Genomic DNA, 20,062 nt, shown 5'->3' with positions numbered 1-20,062 from the left:
AGACAAACGACTGCAGAGATGTGGGGAAAGCGATTTGGTTCGAGGACTCGTGTTTCACAAGATTCTTTAAATGTGGCCTGGAAATGTTGAGGAGATCCAGTTTGTCAGTCATGCTGCAGTGTGCATTTCACCTGCACCGTTTGGCTCCACCTTAAAGGGTTGAGGATCACAGCTGTGCAAAAAGTTAATAAGTGGTCATCTTTATAGTAAACCTTTCCCTCTTCCATGTCCAAAGGACACGAAGGTTACTAAATGCTTAGATGCAAATGACGTAACTCATAAACTGCTAGAGACTTGGCATCGGTGCCACATGGTGGTCCGACTACCCGTTTAAATCGATCATGCAAAACATTTCACCTGCACGGCTCATTTCCAACAAACAGTTATTTAATTCAATTCAGTGTTATTTGCACAGCGCCAAATCACAACAACAGTCGCCACAAGGTGCTTTATATTGTAAGGTCGACCCTCCAATAATACATACAGAGAAAAACCCAACAATCATATGACCCTCTATGAGCAAGCACTTTGGCGACAGTGGGAAGGAAAAACTCCCTTTTAACAGGAAGAAACCTCCAGCAGAACCAGGCTCAGGGAGGGGCGGGGCCATCTGCTCTGACCGCTTTGGGCAGAGAGGTCTTTACATGCTCTATATTTGGTACTGTTGCAGACTTGCATTTTTTAAAATGAGTTTTATTTTGATTTCCATCCTTTGCTGTTATTGAATAACACCAAGAATATCCAGTTCATTCATTGATTGTACTATTTTTTTGCCACATAGTTGGTGTAAGAACACTTTCAAATTAAATGATCTCTCCAAACTTTAAACATAAAAACATGTTATTTTTGTTAGTTTGTTGTTTTTTGATGATCAGATAAAGAATCACTCATTCTTCCACGTTAGATGCTGTTGATTAAAGGAAAGCTGAAATGTGCAGCGTGTTTGAATCCAGTGTGATCTGATTCGTCTCTACAGCTGTAACGAGCCAGAGTAACAGCTGAGTTTGGGTAGTTTGGTTTGTAGTGTTGCAGCTGGTTGAGTAAGGCAGTGAATCAGAGATCGATTCCTGTCAGAGCTTCATCACATAAAAGAGACAAAAGAGAAAAAACAGCAGAGATTATTCAAGCCTGATAACCCGACTTATCCCAGCAGGGTCTCGCAGTGATTCAGAGAGCTGCTTATCTTCTCAGGAGTGTTCGGCTTTCTGTGTTTTCACGAGTCGCCATAAATGTTCAGCGGGGTCAGGGGTCACCGCTGTATCTCTGTGCTGCTGTACAGTCACTGAGCTCTGCCTGGTGTTTATCAGCACTGTCTGTGAACTACTGTCTGTGTCTTAGCTGAGGCTGTGCAGGACTTGTTGACCATCAACACGCTTGGTTAAGCTTGGTTAAGAAACTGGTTGGCTACCAGTTGGTAACCACCTGAGACCACCAGTCTTTGGGGAAAATGAGCGTTCCCAGACCAGTTGCTGGGTGGTTGCTGGCAGTTGCTGTGAAATCAATTGCTAATCACCAGCCATGCAGGCCTAAAGACCAGTCAGTGATGCCATAGTAACCACCAGTTACCAGGGCAAAACTAGTTGGTGAGTGGTTGCAGAAAGTTTCTTGCTTTTGCTACGTGAGATTGGTTGCAAAGAGTAAAAGCTGTGCTTTTAGTGAGCTGGTTTCAGCAGAAAGGCACAACTTTTATTCCATTCCCAGTTTGCATCGCACTCTTTGGCTTCACATCTACTTGGCAAGTAATTTGTGTTCAGACAAGTCTTCAATGCAAAGTACTGGTAACCACGGCAATCTGCTAGAAACCAAAGCCAGCACAACGAGGTTTTCTATGCAGCAACTGGTTTATCCAGCAACCAGTCGCCATGCCGTCAGGAAATAGACATTTTTACTTAGCAACAGGAGGTTAGAGTTCTTCATATTGGTTCAAAAATAAAATAAAATTTTATTTTTAAAGCAAGGATCTGGGAATATTGTTTCAACATAAGATAAAATAACCTGTGTCATCGGTGTCAGCCCACCTCTGGATGAACTCTGTTGCCCCCACAGTTCACGTTCAATCGGAGCTGGAGATGGAACATGAACATGAGATTAATGTTTCCTGCTTTTCAACACTGCCACTTCTTTTGTTGGGGGGATCAGGCAGAGGTTACTTGCAAAGTCGTGATGACCATCACAAAAGATCGGACTGGATGACGGCACCGCCTCTGTGAGGGGAAGCTGTAGCAGCAGCAGTAGTTTGATGTATAAAGTAAACTATGCAGTAGACTGGCCTATAACCACAGAGCGATGTGTGACCACGCTCTGCACAGGCGTGTGGACGTTAACCTGCCGCTGCGAGCCATGCTCTGACCACGCTCTGCATGTCGTCACCTATTTACCTCCACATTTGCTCTTGTTTCCCCTCAAAGAAGTGGTTCAGAGACCTAACTGTATTTCTGGCTACTCCTGCTGTTAAACTGGGTCTTTTTATTTAGTAAATTTTTATCTGTAAAAGAAGCTGTTTCTCTCTCAGTGGTCAGTGGTTGATGTATTGATCTTCTGGTGGTGTGATCACTTTGAATCAGACAGACTAGTTTCCTAGTCCTATTTTTATCATCTACTTTCTACAAAATGTTTTAGAGCTCCATACATGATTCACTCAGAAGTATTCATTCAGTGCAGCCACGATCTGACTCTGAGAAAGCTCTGCTCAGAATAACAACCGGGCTTCTCATTCTGAGTACTGATCCCATCCTCCCATCCATCCATCCATCCATCCATCCATCCATCCATCCATCCATCCTCCCATCCTCCCATCCATCCATCCATCCATCCATCCATCCATCCTCCCATCCATCCATCCTCCCATCCATCCACCCATCCATCCATCCATCCATCCATCCTCCCATCCTCCCATCCTCCCATCCATCCATCCATCCATCCTCCCATCCATCCATCCATCCTCCCATCCATCCATCCACCCATCCATCCATCCTCCCATCATCCCATCCATCCATCCATCCATCCATCCTCCCATCATCCCATCCATCCATCCATCCATCCTCCCATCCATCCATCCATCCTCCCATCCATCCATCCTCCCATCCATCCTCCCATCCATCCATCCATCCATCCATCCATCCACCCATCCATCCATCCATCCTCCCATCCATCCATCCATCCATCCTCCCATCCATCCATTCATCCATCCTCCCATCCATCCATCCTCCCATCATCCATCCATCCATCCTCCCATCCATCCATCCTCCCATCATCCATCCATCCATCCATCCATCCTCCCATCCATCCACCCATCCATCCTCCCTCCCATCATCCATCCATCCATCCATCCATCCTCCCATCCATCCATCCATCCTCCCATCCATCCATCCTCCCATCATCCATCCATCCTCCCATCATCCATCCATCCTCCCATCATCCATCCATCCATCCTCCCATCCATCCTCCCTCCCATCATCCATCCATCCATCCATCCTCCCATCCATCCATCCATCCTCCCATCCATCCACCCATCCACCCATCCAAGCTCCTCCCAAATAACTGAATTTCTAACCATCTCTACAGAAGAGGCCAGCCACTCTTTGGAGGAAGCTCATTTCCGCCGACTGTATCTGTGATCCATCTAAGCTGCTTTCTCAGAGAGATGTATTGGACCTCAGCACAATGACACCTGCTGGTCTGAGTCTGGTCTTTTAGCTTAAAATGTTTTTGTGAACAAGTTCTTATGATATGGTAAAATAGAGAATTTTTATGATAAATCGATGAGATTGGGGAGTGGATCCTGCTAAACCAATCATTTGACATATTACTTCATAGAAATGATACGACCTCCATACATGTCCAAAATGTTAGCATGTTTGCTGCCACGTCAAAATAAGTTGGTGAAATTGAGATTCTGAGGTTTTGTGCATGATTCTGGTTTAACACCATGGATGTGGGCACTGGGAAGGTGCCTCCTCTTCAGAGACTGAATGTGTCCTCTGTTTCCCGACAGAATTAACATCACCACCTCTGCGGCTGATTTTTCTGTTTCATGTTGGTGACTTTGTACCAGAAGTCTCTAAATACGTTCTTGATCAAATGCTTTTTAAAACATCAAACAAAGACACGTGTGTTTAATTACTCACCTGCCATAACCTAAATCAGCGGTCCCCAACCCCCGGGCCTCGGACCGGTACCAGTCTGTGAGTCGTTTGGTACCGGGCCGCGAGAGTTGAGGCTCAGGTGTGAAATTTTTGGTTTTCAGGGTTTTTATCGGTTTCTAGCGTTATTTTATTATCGTTTTTATCATTAACTCGGATTGCATCCATCCTTCGCCCCCAGGCACCTCCTCCAGCTCAACCAGGATGGGATTTTAGACACTTTGTGTAAAGTTGAGACAGGTGGCATGTCTCACAAAGTGGCATCATTTCAAGCCCTGGGGTGATAGCTTTCCTGGTTTTCCAGATTTACTTAAATTTTGACAGATTTGCAACTCAGATCTTTAGTCACACCCGCGTGCACTTTTTGAACAAATCATAAAATAACATATATGATGACGTCAGGTAAAAAGATGCTGCAGCCTCAGACTTGATCTGAACAGAGCTGTTTCCACAGTTTACTACAACACGCTTGTAAGATTTTAATGTGGCTGTTTTCCTGTTTGGGTTTTATGCTTATTGCCTTTAATGTATTTATATTTATTGCTCCCTCAGGTCCCCGAGGAATCCAAAGCAGAAGATCATCAAACGGGTCATTGGCCTGGAGGGAGACTTCATCAGGTAGGAAGAAGCTTCTTTTTTCTTTGCTGAAAATCCAACCGAGGCGTCGCAATTACAGCAGCAGCTACAGCGTTTCACATCAGATCTGTGCTGCGAGGGAGCGAACGTGTCGCCGCATCGTGCTGCAGTCGAGACATTCGCTTCACCAGACGAACTTCTAATCAGAGCAGCTGGCATCACCTCATGGTGAAAATAAATCACTAGCGTGTTCTCACGTGAGCACAAACTCTTCACTATATTTAGAAACAGACTTTTGTTGTCACCATATTTTTAGTCTTTATGATGACGGGACACGTCCTTCCTGCCAGTCTGAGACTCTCAGACTCTGATTATCTGCAGGTGGTCTACGCGTTGTAATTAAACGGACGTAACAGTAACGTTCCTCTATTTGAATAACTGTCACCTTTAGGTGTGTCTCTCTTTATGTGGGACTGCATAACATTTTAATGTCTTATCCTTCTGTCACACACACTGAGACAGTATCCCGTATTTCGATCGGCTCTTGTTTACAAAATAGTCTAATTAAAAAAGGTATTTAATCAGAGAGTGAAACATCTTTTTGCTAATCACTTTAACTCAGTGGAAAAACAGCATGCAGTGAAGGAGCAGAAGCCGTATCTTTACTGCCAGACACCCATCTGTTAGCCCACGGACAAAGCTGCTGAGAGTGAACTTCTTTGGGGAGGAGCAGGAGTGGACGCTGGGATGTCCAGCTGTGGCGAGGCCCACACAAAGCTTAAAGATACAGAGCATGCTCCTGCAAGGTAACCGCCGGAGATGGCAGGAGGCCCAGATAACAAACACAGGGCATAACCTAAAACTGGGAAGATCCACATGGGAGTCACAGGGTTGATACCTAAGGTAGACTAGGTCACTGATAGATAGAAAACAGTCCACTAACCAGTAATAAACAGGCTTCCTCCGTAGTGTCCAAGTGAAGTGTCTCTAAATGGTCCAGATAAAGGTAACAAAAACACCATGAAAGATAAAAGAATAATTATCAAAAAAAGAACAAAATCCTTCTGACCAGCCAATGATGGCACCTCCCCTTCTCCGAAACACCATGTACCCCCCAGTGTGCCACCCCCAGAGGACCCGTCTTTTATTTCTGTTCATATTTTCATTTTCATTCATTCATTTCTTTTCTCTCTTTCCCTCCTCCTCCTCCTTCCTCTCAGTATTATTTTAGTTATTCTCAGTGTTAGTAGAAGTAGTTCAATTCAATTCAGTTTATTTACACAGCGCCAAATCACAACAGCAGTCGCCTCAAGGTGCTTTATATTGTGAGGTAGATCCTCCAATAATACATACAGAGAAAAACCCAACAATCATATGACCCCCTATGAGCAGCACTTTGGCGACAGTGGGAAGGAAAAACTCCCTTTTAACAGGAAGAAACCTCCGGCAGAACCAGGCTCAGGGAGGGGCGGGGCCATCTGCTGTGATTGGTTGGGGTGAGAGAAGGAAGACAGAAGGAAGAAGCACCCTCACAAGTGTACGGTGTGAGGCTGGCCCATAGCGTGCCTCACCTCTTGTCTTATGAGAGCTGGGATAGGCTTGGATAAGCTCTTAAGAAAGTGGAAGTAAAAGGAAAGACAACAACATGAGGGTTGGTCCTTCAAAATAAAACAGGAAGTAAATCAAAGTTGGAGAACACAGGAGGCAAAAGAATAAATAAAATCCAAGAATGTGTGTTTAACCACACAAAGGACGAGTAAAGACCAAGGAAAATGGAAACAGAAGCAGATAACAGACAAACCATCACAAAGAGAGGTCGGCGATCCTGATCTGATCACCTTGGTGTTGGAGGAACTAACTTTTCCATCATCTGCTAACACAGCTGAAACTGTAAGACCACACTTTAAGAAAAAAGGTTTAAAATGCGTGTCGCGTGCTTCATGTGTTCCTGCCATAACATCAGAGTTGCATTCATTTCTCAGAAATTAAAAACAGCTGTGGGGAATCACAGGAGGTGGAAATTTTAATTATTTTTGCAGTTTTCACCGACTTTTCCCTGATAACTCCTAGTTTAATGAAAAATGTAGGCAGACGCGAACTTGCCATTAATTTCATAACCGCTTCATTCTCATCTCTTTTCGTCGCCTCCAACTGAATAATGAAAACAAGCGAAATAAACGAATGTGCCAGCGTTCGTCAGATTCAGCCCAACTTAATGAGTCAGGGGTTACTGAGTGACATTTACAACAACTGAATGTGTCGCAATAACTCACAGAAAACATGGAAAAGTGTCTGAAAAGCTCTTATGAGTGGTATAAATCAGCACACGACTACGCCCCTTAAAACATGACTTTTTCCTGCTTTTTGTGATGATTAAAAGTGAAATAATACAGAGAGACATTTAAGCCATAAATTAAATTATTTATGTTTGCAGTCAAAGACTTTCTTCTAATTCTGTGATGTTTTTGCACATATATTTACCTCCACAGGAACGGTTTTCTATATTTCAACATAAATCACCTCAAACTAAAAAGTTGTGAATTTCATATTGATGATAAAAGTCTTGCAAGGTGCTTTATGTAATATTTGAGACACTCCAACATGAGGAAGAACTGGGTCCGGCTCAAGCAAGGGCAGAAGGACGCGAAATAAGGAACCTCGACTGGAGTTTGGGGGGAAAGAGAGGAAGGAGGAGCATGGAGAGACCACAAAGAACAAACACGATGCAAGATGGCAATAACATACAGTCTGTTTGTGATAGTACAACAATTAATGGATATTGTTCACCAAAAATTGCAAGTCTGTTGCCATCTGTGGAAAATCTATTATTGTCTACATCAGAAAGGCACAGTAAAAATTCAGAATCGAGCCAGAACATCATAGATCGTAGCTTTGAAACTCAAACTCAGAACTTCCTCCACAAATCATCATGTCGTAGCTGCAGAATCGGATTTAACTGAAATATGATATAGATGCTCAGCAACATTGCTGTTAGATAGCAACATAACCATACCATACTGGAATACAACCAGTTGCCAATAGCTGGATCGAGTTCCACAGACTGACTCAGATTGATTGCAACCTGCTGGAAATCTGAGTTTATGAGTTAGACAGCAGTAAATTGCAATCCTTTGCCAAAATGCTACGTCCAGGTGAGCAGAATCAACTTTTGGGGGGATTTGAAGCCTAATCTTGAAAGTAGAGATAGTGTCTGTCTCCTGAATCCAAACTGGAAGCTGGTTCCACAGAAGAGGGGCCTGAAAACTGAAGGCTCTGCCTCCCATTCTACTTTTAAATACTCTAGGAACAACAAGTAGGCCTGCAGAGCGAGAGCGAAGTGCTCTAATAGGGTGATATGGTACTACAAGGTCATTTAGGTATGATCATTGAATACTGTGTGAAAAGGATTCTTGATTTCATAGGGAGCCAGTGAAGAGAAGCTAACAGCCAATCAATACTGAAAGTAACACCTGTGTGAACCAAAGACAGGCTGAAATTTAAGACATTAGACTTGCTCGTTAATTCCACTGATGCTTGATTCTTCCCCCGGTTTGCCTCATGTGTAGTTGTTAGGGGCATGAACCCTGGACTTCAGTGAGACATCTTGCCTCTGGGTCTACAGAAAACTAAATACAAGAATAGAAAAATTAAAAGGAGGAAAAAAGTAGAATCAGAATCATGTGATGAATGAATCTTTGGTTTTTTTTGCTATTTATAGAAAACTTGAAAGGCTTCTAACACTTTATCCTGAACATCTCGTTCTCACGTTAGAGTTTCCTTCACATTTTTAAACATCCTGAACAAGCAGAGTCTCCAATCATCACTACTGTTGATAGAAAACACCTGCTCCTCCTCCTGGTGCAGCTTTTGTAAGTAAGTAAAGTAAGTAAAATTTTATTTATATAGCACATTTCTAGATAGACATCACAAAGTGCTTTACAGATATAACAGATTAAAAGACAAAAAACAAACAAAGTTAACAAAAAGCAATTTTAAAAAGATAAGTTTTTAGCTGTTTTTTAAAAGTAATCAATGAATCAACGGATCGTAGGTCCTGAGGAAGGGAGTTCCAAAGTCGAGCGGCCACAGTAGCACAAGCTCTATCACCCCTAGTTTTCAGTCTCGTATACTGAATGACAAGTAGGCCCTGACTACTCGACCTCAGAGACCTACTAGGGGCATAGGGCTGCAAAAGTTCAATAATATATGGTGGTGCTTGTTGTTGAAGAGCCTTAAAAGTTAAAACCAAAATCTTAAAATGGACTCTAGATTCGACAGGAAGCCAATGTAACTGCATAAGCAACGGTGTTATATGTGAATATTTAGAAACTTTCGTCAAAAGTCTTGCTGCAGCATTCTGAACGATCTGCAGACGCTCCAAAGAACCTTTGTTTAAACAAGTAAACAGGGAATTGCAATAGTCCAGTCGTGATGAAATAAAAGCATGAATAACAATCTCCAGTTCGGTATAGGATATTATAGAACTCAATTTAGAGATATTTCTTAAATGATAAAAGCAGGACCGAACAAGAGATTTAACATGACTATCTAACGTAAGAGCAGGATCAAGGATAATCCCTAAGTTCCTGACAGATGGTTTTACAAACGCTGAAAGAGGACCAAGAGCATTTATTATACTGGGTATATGTCTATCTGGGGCGCATAAGAGGACTTCGGTTTTACTTTCATTTAGTTGGAGGAAGTTTTCAGCCATCCAGCCTTTAATGGTTTCCAAGCACACATTTAAAAGCCGCAGCTTAGAAACCTCCTCCGGCTTAAAAGATATATAGAGTTGGATATCGTCCGCATAACAATGGTAAAAAAATATCCTCAAAAGGGCTCAGAATGTGCTGGAGAGGGAGTAAATAAACTAAAAACAGTAATGGACCCAGCACAGAGCCTTGTGGCACACCAAAAGACAGAGATGCAGAAGATGATCTATACTTAGAAACTGCCACAGAGGAAAATCGGTCAGAGAGATACGAGGAGAACCATTTCAATGCAGTCCCAGAGACACCGACCCAGTGTTTCAACCTGTTAAGTAAAATAAAATGGTCAACAGTATCAAAGGCCGCCGTAAGATCCAACATTAAGAGAACAGAACATTTACCTGCATCGCTTTGTAACAGAATATCATTAGAAACTCTAAGAAGGGCTGTTTCGGTGGAATGGACTTTACGAAAGCCCGACTGAAATTTGTCGAAAATACTATAATTATCTAAGACTGCTGTAAGCTGCTTAGCCACAATCTTCTCTAAAATCTTAGCGATTACCGGAATTTTTGAAATTGGTCTATAATTGCTAGGGAGAGATGGGTCCAGCATCGGCTTTTTTAACAAAGGATGAATAACAGCAGTTTTAAAATAAGCAGGGACTATGCCCGAAGCCAAAGAGGTGTTAATTATAGTAAGAATACAAGGACCAGTAGAGTAAAAGACATTTTTGAATAGTGATGCAGGTAACACATCAAGAGAGCAAGCGGATAATTTTGTTGCACTAACTATTTTTTCCAGCTCTGGTAGTGAAACAGGTGAAAAACCTTCTAAAACAACAGGCCGAGCTGGCGTGGGAGCAGACAGCGCAGACGCTGAAAAAGACAAGTTTTTCCTTATGTTGCTAATTTTTTCTAAAAAGAAATCAAGAAAAGTTTCACAATCTTCAACAGAGGAGATAATGGCGGCAGGTGGAGCAGGAGTAATAATATTAGTAATAGTATCAAATAAAACTTTAGGATTACCTCTGCTCTTTGTAACCAACTGAGAAAAGTAAGCAGCCCTCGCAACTCTAATAGCACTGTTAAAGGAGGCTAAAAGATCCTTTAAATAGAGGAGATGAACATTTAAGTGCGTTTTCCTCCATAACCGCTCGGCTTTACGACAATTTCGTTTTATAAGACGAATGTTGTCATTTAACCAGGGTACAGACTTAGAAACAAGCACAGGTCTCATTTTAATCGGACAGATTTCATCTAAGATCGAAAGACAATGATAATTGAATAGATCTATAGAAAAATCAACATCGTTTTGTGGGGATAATGTTAAATTAAAAGCATCAGAGAACTTCTGTGCTGTGGAGGGGTTTATAGCACGGGAAATGACTGTCCGATGAACAGGAGACATAGGCTCGCAAAAAGACATATTAAAAAAGACACAATAATGGTCAGAGATAAAAATGTCCTTAGAACAAATAAAATCAATATTCAGACCCAAAGAAAAGACAAGGTCCAGTGTATGGCCTTTGTTATGTGTGGGGCCAGATACATGTTGGATAAAATGAATTCATAATGCTGGTAAAACCCCTAGCAAAGGGTTCGGACTCATCATCAATATGTATATTAAAATCTCCCACAAGAAGCAATTTAGACAACCTCATAGTAGAGGACAGAAAATCACTAAACTCAGCTAAGAACGAGCTGTTTGGGCCAGGAGGGCGATAAACCAGTGCACAGTGAAAAGGATCCTTCTTTCCGATTTTGATGAGCTGCAGCTCAAAAGACAGAAAGTGTCCAACTTTCACTGGATGGCAGTCTAAACGGCTCCGATATGCCACCGCGAGGCCTCCTCCACGACCAGATCCTCGAGGCTGGCTAATGACAGCGAAGCCGTTTGGGCACATTTCAATAGTAGACGAATAATCCGACCCCCGTTGCCAGGTCTCAGTCAAGAACAGGAAGTCCAGATTTTTAGAAACAATAAAATCGTTAAGCACAAACGATTTATTCGCCAAAGATCGGGCATTAAAGAGCGCCATAGACAGCGGGGTGAAAACATTGTTGTTGGTAGAAGCTCGAGTTTCTCGAGCTAAAGGGCGTAAATTCCCGAGATCAGAGCCTTCATGTTCATATATTCCACTCACCGAGGGGATAAAAAACCAGTCAGCAGAAGAGTTTGGATGAACCCTTCTGAGATAACACGACCTCGGAGAGCCAGGCCCCCTCTATCCAAGTGGGGCCTTGGGAGACGGGTTCCTCTCCATATAGCTGTCATGTGCATAGGCAACAGAAAACGCCCAACATCGCTTTCTAATCAGCCCCCGCCGCCAAAGGAGCCTAAACTTCACCTGGCTGCCTGATCTCTTTCCTCTTCTTCTCCGTAGTCTACGGGGAACGCTGAAAGCGCTGGCCGAAGATTCAGTCACAGGCAGAGGGTGGAAGGTACCAGAGGAATGCGGGAAAAAGTGTGGAGAATGGAAAGTCCCACAAAAGGAAGAGGAAAAAACATCTTTGGCCGTCATTGACGAACGGATGGATAATAGCGTCAGACGGTCGTAGACCAATGCAGCCAGAACATCATTAAAACAGTTAAAAAACAGCAGAGTAGAGAGAAAAAACACAACAATAGAGCGAAAACGGCTACACCCGACAGCGGCAAAGCCAAACACAGGCGCCATCATGCCGGAGGTGATGGCCGGAGAAGACCATGTGGCCTGACAGAAGTGGACTGAAACTGACTTTACTCCTACACAGCACCCATGCTATCTTGCATAGATGGAGTTCTTTAGGTTGAAGTTGTAAAATGTTGCTTTTTTTGTTTCTTTCTTTGTTTTTTGTTGCCTTTTGCTGTCAAGAACATCATCTCTGTAGTGTACGCGGGGAGTAAATCCTCTCCCATCGGCAGAGTTTTTGCTCCTCTGTCAGTCCCAGAAGACGCCAACGTCTCTGCGATGACACTTTCAGACTGACTCACAAAAGATCAGGTCCATCCTGTCGCTGTGGCGGGTGTTTGATGGACAGGAGAGGGGATAACTGTGGATGTCTGTGACATTGTTGATTCATCAACCTCGGGCTTCAGATGAAGAATCAAAGTGTTTATACATTAAAACTGATTTTTGTCAGTTGTCATCAGAACTCTTTGTCTCCCAGAAAAGCATAAAGTCCAGAGCCGGCTGCTCCTCCTTTGTCTCTTTGGTTTCATCCAGTTTGCTCCTCTCTGCCCTCCGTTACTTCCTGAAACTCTGAAAGTCTTTATAAAAATCCTCACCCATTTCAGAGTTTTCCTGACTTTGTCGGCTCTAAATCTTTTCTTCATGGAGTATTTTCCACCATTCCAGGATCTCTTCCTGTTTTGTTTTCTCCAGACTTTTTGGCCTCAGTATTTCTCTCCACCGTCTTCATTGAATATTCGCTCTCATCAGCCACCTGCCTTACATCAGCTCAATCTTCAGCCTCTGAGTTTCCAGGATATATTTTTTAATGCATGAAATTGCTTTACGTAGTGGACGTGAAGCGATACGTTCATATATTCACCAGCTTATTGTCAGACACACTTTATCTGACACCATTTGTGGAGGCCAGTTGCACCCTCTGTTTGACCACTCGTTTGACGATGGCCTGTGGTCACACAGCTGCGTGCCTCAGCTGTGTTTGAACAGCCAGGCTTGCTATTCAAAGGAGTTATCACAACCGGAAAAAACGATGCCCTGAAACTGTGAGAAAATGAACCAAGCGGATAACAAGAAAAAACCCTTCTGGCATGAGTGTTGCGTTGGTGTTAAAACGGCGGGCGCCACGGTTCGTGCAGTTCGTGGTTAAGACACCTCAGGAAGTGACGGGAACACGGGAGTTCTGACACTCGGGGACAAACTCATGGTGCACGACCCTGTGAATGTGGACTACGAGCACTCTCGCTGCCTGATACTCGGATGCTGCAGACTCTTCCACTAAGCTTGTGAGCCGTAGCTTTCATCAGCAGCGATTTAAAGGAGAACCATACCCTGATTCATCTGTGAAGGTTCTCAATCATCCAGGTGATCGAAGTCTAAGGAGCTTGGAAAGAAAAGTGTGCAGATGTGTTTCTTAACAAGCTCCTTACACACAGATTCAAACTGAGCAGCATTTCAGCTTTTTTATACATCAGATCACAGGATCAACCCTTTTTTTAAAGTTTTTCAAGCATCCTTCAGCTTTTACGCATTTATCCAGCCATGTGCACACCGGCTGAAGGCTGCGTCATTCCACCAGTGTGTTTCTAGTTCCCAGGTTGTAAATTTCTTCTGGATTCTTGTCAGCCTAGCAAAGTCAAACCAGAGAAAAACCAGAACTTTGATTGATTGATTGATTTCTGGAGAAATTTGTTCTTTCTTCTTTTTCTCCATCCATCCATCTTCTTCTACTTCCTTAATTCAGGGTCGTGAGGGCTGGAGCCTATCAGCTTGCGCCCTGGACAGGTCGCCAGTCTGTTGCAGGGTTTCCTCTCCCATTAACCGTCTCACATTATGATTCATGGGTAGACACACTACTCACCAACACTTTGTACACTGTTTAACTTTTTAAACTGCGTCATTCAGGTATGTGGCTGGTATGTGAGGCTGTTTCACGGCCTGCTGGACCTTTACTTCCCATCGTTCACCTCCTCTCTTTTACATTTCGAGCCTCAATGTTCAACATTTTCTTTTCTTTTCTTTTTCTTTAGATTAAAGTGTTTGTCTACAAGATGCATCACTTTATTGCATTGACTATAAAGCGGCTCCCGCTGATAATGGGAGCAGAATTGTTGGCATCATGTGTTGTGCTGCATTTACCAGGAGGCTGAACGCATTAGAGAAAAGGATTTTGGTGCAGCACACCATGAAACTAACATGTCAGAGTGCTGAGAGCAGTGTCGAGCTTTTTTTTCTCTTTCTTGCCTCAAACTGAAACTAGTCGTGTACAGCAAGGACCCAACAAGCAGATGGGATCACAGCAAAGGCTTACCAGAAACTCGTGTGATGCCAGTCGACTCGAGCATGTACACACATCAGATAAACAGTGGAGGCTTACGAGTCTCAAGCAGCTCTGCAAAATTAAAATGTGGAAAGATGTACGAGTCAGTTGGATCATTTATAAATCCGAGCTCGTGCGTGTAGTCGACCGCTTGCCTGTGATACGTAAAATGTCAGGTTGGAGTTTAAACTTCCTCTTAGTGCTCGTGGTTCTTTACACCTCAGGTACTCCCAGCCCAAGCAGCCATCACGTTACGTAGTGCAGTAAAACCCAGTCTCCCTCACAGGGTTGCTTCATGTCATTGAGATTTGCAGCATTTATTCATGCACGGCCCTCTGAGCTCTGCAGCAGCTCGATTCTTTCCTTTTTCAGCCGTTCTGTTGATGACCCGCTTTGGTCCAAGCTTCAGCTGTGGGACTGACGGGTTGGAGGAAACCTTTTGGTGCATTATGGACACAAATCTGCTATTTAAATCAGATCGAATTGTCCTGATGCTACATTAAGTCTTGAAATTGCACCACTGAACCAATGTAAAGAACACGTGAAAGTTAGGCTGCAGATTGCTATTTATATATTTATATATTCTTGTATGAGTGCACTGTGTGTGTGTGTGTGTGTGTGTGTGTGTGTGTGTGTGTGTGTGTGTGTGTGTGTGTGTGTGTGTGTGTGTGTGTGGGAGAGAGACTGAGTCATGCTCTTTTTCCTGGATATCCTTCAGGAGGAAGTGGGAGCTGTTCTCAGCCCTGTTACGCAGCGTTCTCGTGAGGAAATGAGCTCCACAGTTCAGTTAATGAGACACAGCAGGGGAACAGAGCAGCCCCGGCTACTGCCTCTAATACAGCAACTTCCTAAACATCACCGTCTGAACGTTAGACGGCCTTTTATTTATTACCGAGAGCATCGTGTCCCCAGACATTCTCTGTGGCCATTAGCATCACTGTCTTTATTTTTAACCTGTAAATTCAAAGAAAAGAAACTTTGGCAAACTCTCAAATCATGAAACCTTTGGCTGAGTTTATTTTCATCGACATAGGGACATGACACCGACTTGGACTGGTTTTGACAGCCCATAGTAACCATACTATGGAAAGTCTACTACCTCGTGAAGCAAATCTTCTTGGGATTGACCAGCCTTGTTTGGAGCTGTCTCATGCAGTGTAAATGGACTAGCTCTTCTACAGCACTTTTATACCCTACAGGCTTACAATTAAGAACTGACAGACATAAGAAGTTTGAAGGACTGCTAGAGGCCAACATATTCGCTTCTGATGCAGTTTAAGCAACAAAATTTCTTGGTCAGGTTTGCCCAACAAAGATATGTGGTTCAAACCGTGTGGTTTAGGCAGCAAAGGCATTAAAAGCATTAAAACCGCCTGTTAGATTGAGCTGGTTTGGTTTAAACCACAGCTGGGCTTCAGTCTTACGTGGGTTCATTATTATTTACTCTTAGCTGCTTTTTATTGTGTTTTCACCAACTGTGGGTTGGGTCTGATTAGAAATGGGCCTTTCTTATAAGCTTTGTCACACGATAAAAACCGCTGCCATGCTGTTATTAATTACACCTCTTGATGATTGACTGCTGAATTATCTTTAAAGTTTATGTCTTGAGACAGTTGGCCTATTCTTAGTTCTCCTTCAAATGGACTCGGTCAAATTTCCGCCCCCACGCCTGTCAATCACCTTGACGAGCTGTCATCTGCTCTGAAGCCGAGGCCAGCAGAGTCCATTAAGCCTCCTCATTAGCTGAAGAATGAGACAAGCAATGCAATTAAACACCAACACTGCTCCACTGGGCTATTTTTTTCTGTCCTTCCTCTGATACTCGGAAAAGCAGCAGAGCCAATGGTAAATAGGTAAACAGCCCCCCCCCCCCCCTTTTTTTCCCAATAAAAATGCACATAAAGATGTCTCATGGTCCCAGTAATGATAAGATTTTATGTCTCATTTTTATATTTCTTCATGTTTTTGCTTTGTCTTTGCACATCACAGTATTTTAGAGAAGGTTTGACCAAAGAGAGCTAAAATTACGCCCCAAAATGTGCTCGTATTACACCAATTTATCTGTTGTTTATTTAATTTTTTTACTGCTCACCTGGGCTCAGGTGCAGCAGCCTAAGCAGAGCAGCCCAGACTTGCCTCTTCCCAGTCACCTCCGCCAGCTTATCCACAGCAACACCGAGGCGTTACCAGGTCAGCCGAGAGACATAATCTGTCAAGTGTGTCCTGTGCCAACCCCAGGACCACCTCCTAACTCGACATGCCCAAACCACCACCAGAGCTGGCTCCTCTGTAGCATCTCTACTCTGAGTCTCTCCCAAATGATTGAACTCCTTGTTAAGATGTATGTGTCCTACTGCGCAAGTGTCCAGTGGGGGTGGGGCATGGCTACGCGCAGGCGGGAAAGGGGGTGGAGAAGTTTGGAGGGTCCGTTTTTTCTGTGGTTGTACAAAAGAAGGCGACCATTAAAGTTGGAGTTACTATGCCAGTTGTGTGATTATTGGAGTACCACTCCTCACCCCGTCTCTAAGGAGAGCCCAGCTACCCTTCAGAGGAAGCTGATTTGCGCCAATTCAATCTCTGTTGTAACTTTATCGCAGATTTTTGTTTGATAGCAGCATTTTGGTTATTTTGTAAGTGATTTAAGTGTTAGCCACATGTTTAGTGAGAGCTGTTAATTATAGATTTAATTTTCTGCTAAAATTGAGCATTTAAAAGGTATTTCATTAGAAAACTGCGTTTCCCAGAATCCTTTGTGGTAGATGAAAGTTACTCAGGTTTTAGCTAGCAAGGAAAGTTTCGGGAAGCCATTATATGTTGCTCTGATGTCGAGCAGTTTATTTGTTGTACATTCCCCTTTTTGAAGCCTTATATAAAGACTCGTTTCTACAATTCGTGTCCGATCCATTTTTTGGCTAAGTGGATTCGCCACAATAATCTCGTTCTTTCGGTCAGAGCTGAGTTGAGCACAGGTGAGGGTGGGGACATAGATCAACCGCTAAATCAACAACTTTGCTTTCACTCTCAGCTCTCGTCAGCACAACAGCCCGGCACAGCTTACGTATCGTTGCAGCCACTTCACCAATCCATCTGTCGATTTCTCGCTCCCCACAAGACCCAGAGATGCCTAAACTCCTCCACCCAGAGTGGGCACTCCACCCATTTGCAGTTGAGAACCAGGCCTCAGACTTGGAGGTGCTAATTCTCATTCATGCCGCTTCACACTCAACTGCTACCCACTCCAGTGCGATCTAGAGGCCACCACCTGATGAAGCCAACAGAACCAACATTGAGGCAGTTAAACAGCTGCTTGGTCCCTGGAGTGAATGATTCACCCTGGGTCCCTAAAGGCTCTGGATGTTGTCGGCTGTCTTGGTTGACACGCCGCTACAACATTGCGTGGAGATCTGGGATGGTGGTTCCCATCTTTAAGAAGGGAGACCAGTTGGACCTTCCCAGATCCCCCTGTAGTGGGGGGATCCAAACGAGGGTTTATTTGATTTTAGATTTATTTTGGTTCAACTTTCAGCCCCTGTTAATTAAAGTAATCTTAAGAGGTTTGTTTATGGTTAATAATTATTTTATTATTTCTTTGAAGATGAGTTTTCTGCAGGTAGGGCAATGCTGAATTTTGAAAGTTCCTCCCCCAACATGATGGGAATTTATTATGGCTTTCTTATCTTTTGGAAAATTGCTGCAGGACTCCTCGATGAGAGCTTATAATGTGCTTGTGTTTCTTAATTTACTCCTGTTAAAGGACCATGGTATACCACTACTGATGATAACAGAGATATCGGTGTGAATGAGCCTCCTCCTGTTATTAAAATTAGAATTTCATGTCTGGTTTCTGAACACCAAGATCCAGACGGCCAAAATTGAAAAGCTGGAAAAGTCCACATTAAGTCGCCACCTAGAGTCAAGAAGTTTATGTTGTTCATGAGAAGAGAAGATCGGGTGGAGCATCGTAGCACCAAAGCTAATGAATTATTTACTTACCCCGATCACGAGCACGAGTATTGACTGAACAGAATGAGATCCATGGTGTTTAAAACATTTGAGGTGATTTGATAGGATAGGATGCCTCCTGTTTCAGCATAGGAAGAGACCAGGATACACATTTGATTGGATGGAAAAATAATGGCACTTAAACCTAAAATGTGGCATCTGCTTTAAAATGGACAGACAGCTATGAAGCATGTTACAAATGTAAAAGGTGGTCAGTAAAGTCTCATTTTTGAGCTTCTACTTCAGCATTTTGACCAACACCATGTTCGTGATTGGTTCTCTGTCAGAGTAAAGCCAATCTCACCATTCTGCACTTCCTGCAACAAGGACAGTGAGCATGGTGACTTTTAGTTGTAAATTTGCCCTTTAACCTCGAGTGTCTTCCAAACATATGAGGGTGTTGGTTGTTTGGTCCATAAAGGTTCATCTGCTGTTTAAACTGCTGAAGGACTCGTGAGCTTTCTATGTGCAAATGAAAGACTTCTTTCCCGTATGAAGACATTATTTAAGGTGTTATTGTGTGAATCGCTTGGTTGGAGCTGGAGCGACTCTTCATGTCAGTGCTTCCTGCTGGAAGGAGACCTTTAAAGCTTTAACAGACAAATAAACTTTATTGATGTGCTGCTATTAATTCAGATCCGCCGATTCTCCTGCAGCAGGCCACAGGTCGCACTTTGTGTGTCCTGACAGCACCAACGGGAGATTTACGAGCAGCGTGGGCTGTTCGGGGGCGAGTCTGTGAAGCTGTTGTTTCTATGTGGCGGGCGTTTCTGGGCTCAGCTGTGATTCATGCTGACCTGATAGGGTGGTACGGGCTGAGCGTCATCAGCGCCGCCTCTGATATGAAACCCATCACAGGCTGGTTAATTATTCATCCCATCACCAGCAGGTGACCTGTAATTTGCACAGAGGCGTCTGACTCCAACAGCTGCCAGGTTGAATCACATGACGATGGCGTGTTATGATACGTGAACGCGGCGGTACGATCTGCCACTTCCTCTCAGTGTCTGGCGCGCTGCTGCAGGGTCTCGCTATGGTGTTTGCTGGTTGCCAGGCTGGCGCGTGCTGCCTGTCAGAGCGCGGTCGCTTTCTGTGTCACAGTTAGCTGATGTGACCTGATGCATCATGTGGGTGCTGCATGTGTGATGTTACCATCTGAATCAGGAGATGGAGATGATATACACGCTGGATGATTTTAGCAGTACTGTGCAGTACGACAGTTTGAGAAGTCTGCCAAAACCTTTGATCGATACTCTGATCATCACACGAGCTAAAGATCGTCCTCTTTTGTGTTTACGCTGATTCATTTTAATTCTTCGTCGACAGCTTTACTTTATTTGGTACATTAAACAGCCAATCACATGGCAGCAACCTCAAAGCAGATGGACTACAGCAGCAGAAGACCACACTGAGACCGCTGCTGTCGGCTAAGAACAGGAAACAGGAAACAGTTCACACGATCCCATAATGGAAACACGTTGCGTGCGAGCTTCAGATAGTAGGAGCAGAGTTTGGTTTAAACAGCATGAAAGCTTGGCTCCATCCTGCCCCTCGTCAACAGGTCAGGCTGCTGCTGGTGTGATGGTGTGGGGATATCTTCCTGGTACACACCGGGGCGCTCAGAACTCCACAGCCTACCCGA

General features: G+C 43.7%; 1 protein-coding gene across 2 annotated transcripts in view; it reads left to right on the top strand.

Annotated features, from left to right (window-relative positions):
* immp2l (inner mitochondrial membrane peptidase subunit 2) overlaps positions 1 to 20,062 on the top strand; it is a 198,923-nt gene that overhangs the window by 154,701 nt on the left and 24,160 nt on the right. For both annotated transcript variants that reach the window (XM_086302181.1, XM_086302183.1), the window contains exon 4: positions 4,695 to 4,760. In XM_086302181.1, coding sequence (XP_086158307.1) covers positions 4,695 to 4,760 — 66 coding nt within the window. The remainder of the gene's footprint in view (positions 1 to 4,694; positions 4,761 to 20,062) is intronic.

The sequence above is a fragment of the Aulonocara sp. 'chitande type north' Nkhata Bay genome, linkage group LG7 (genome assembly GCF_057382095.1).
Source record: "Aulonocara sp. 'chitande type north' Nkhata Bay isolate Kocher_YH1m ecotype deep benthic linkage group LG7, A_spYH_male_GT1.1, whole genome shotgun sequence".
In the NCBI taxonomy this organism is placed as follows: Eukaryota; Metazoa; Chordata; class Actinopteri; order Cichliformes; family Cichlidae; genus Aulonocara; species Aulonocara sp. 'chitande type north' Nkhata Bay.
Note: the sequence above shows the minus strand (reverse complement) of the source record. Positions and strands in the feature narration are given on the sequence as shown.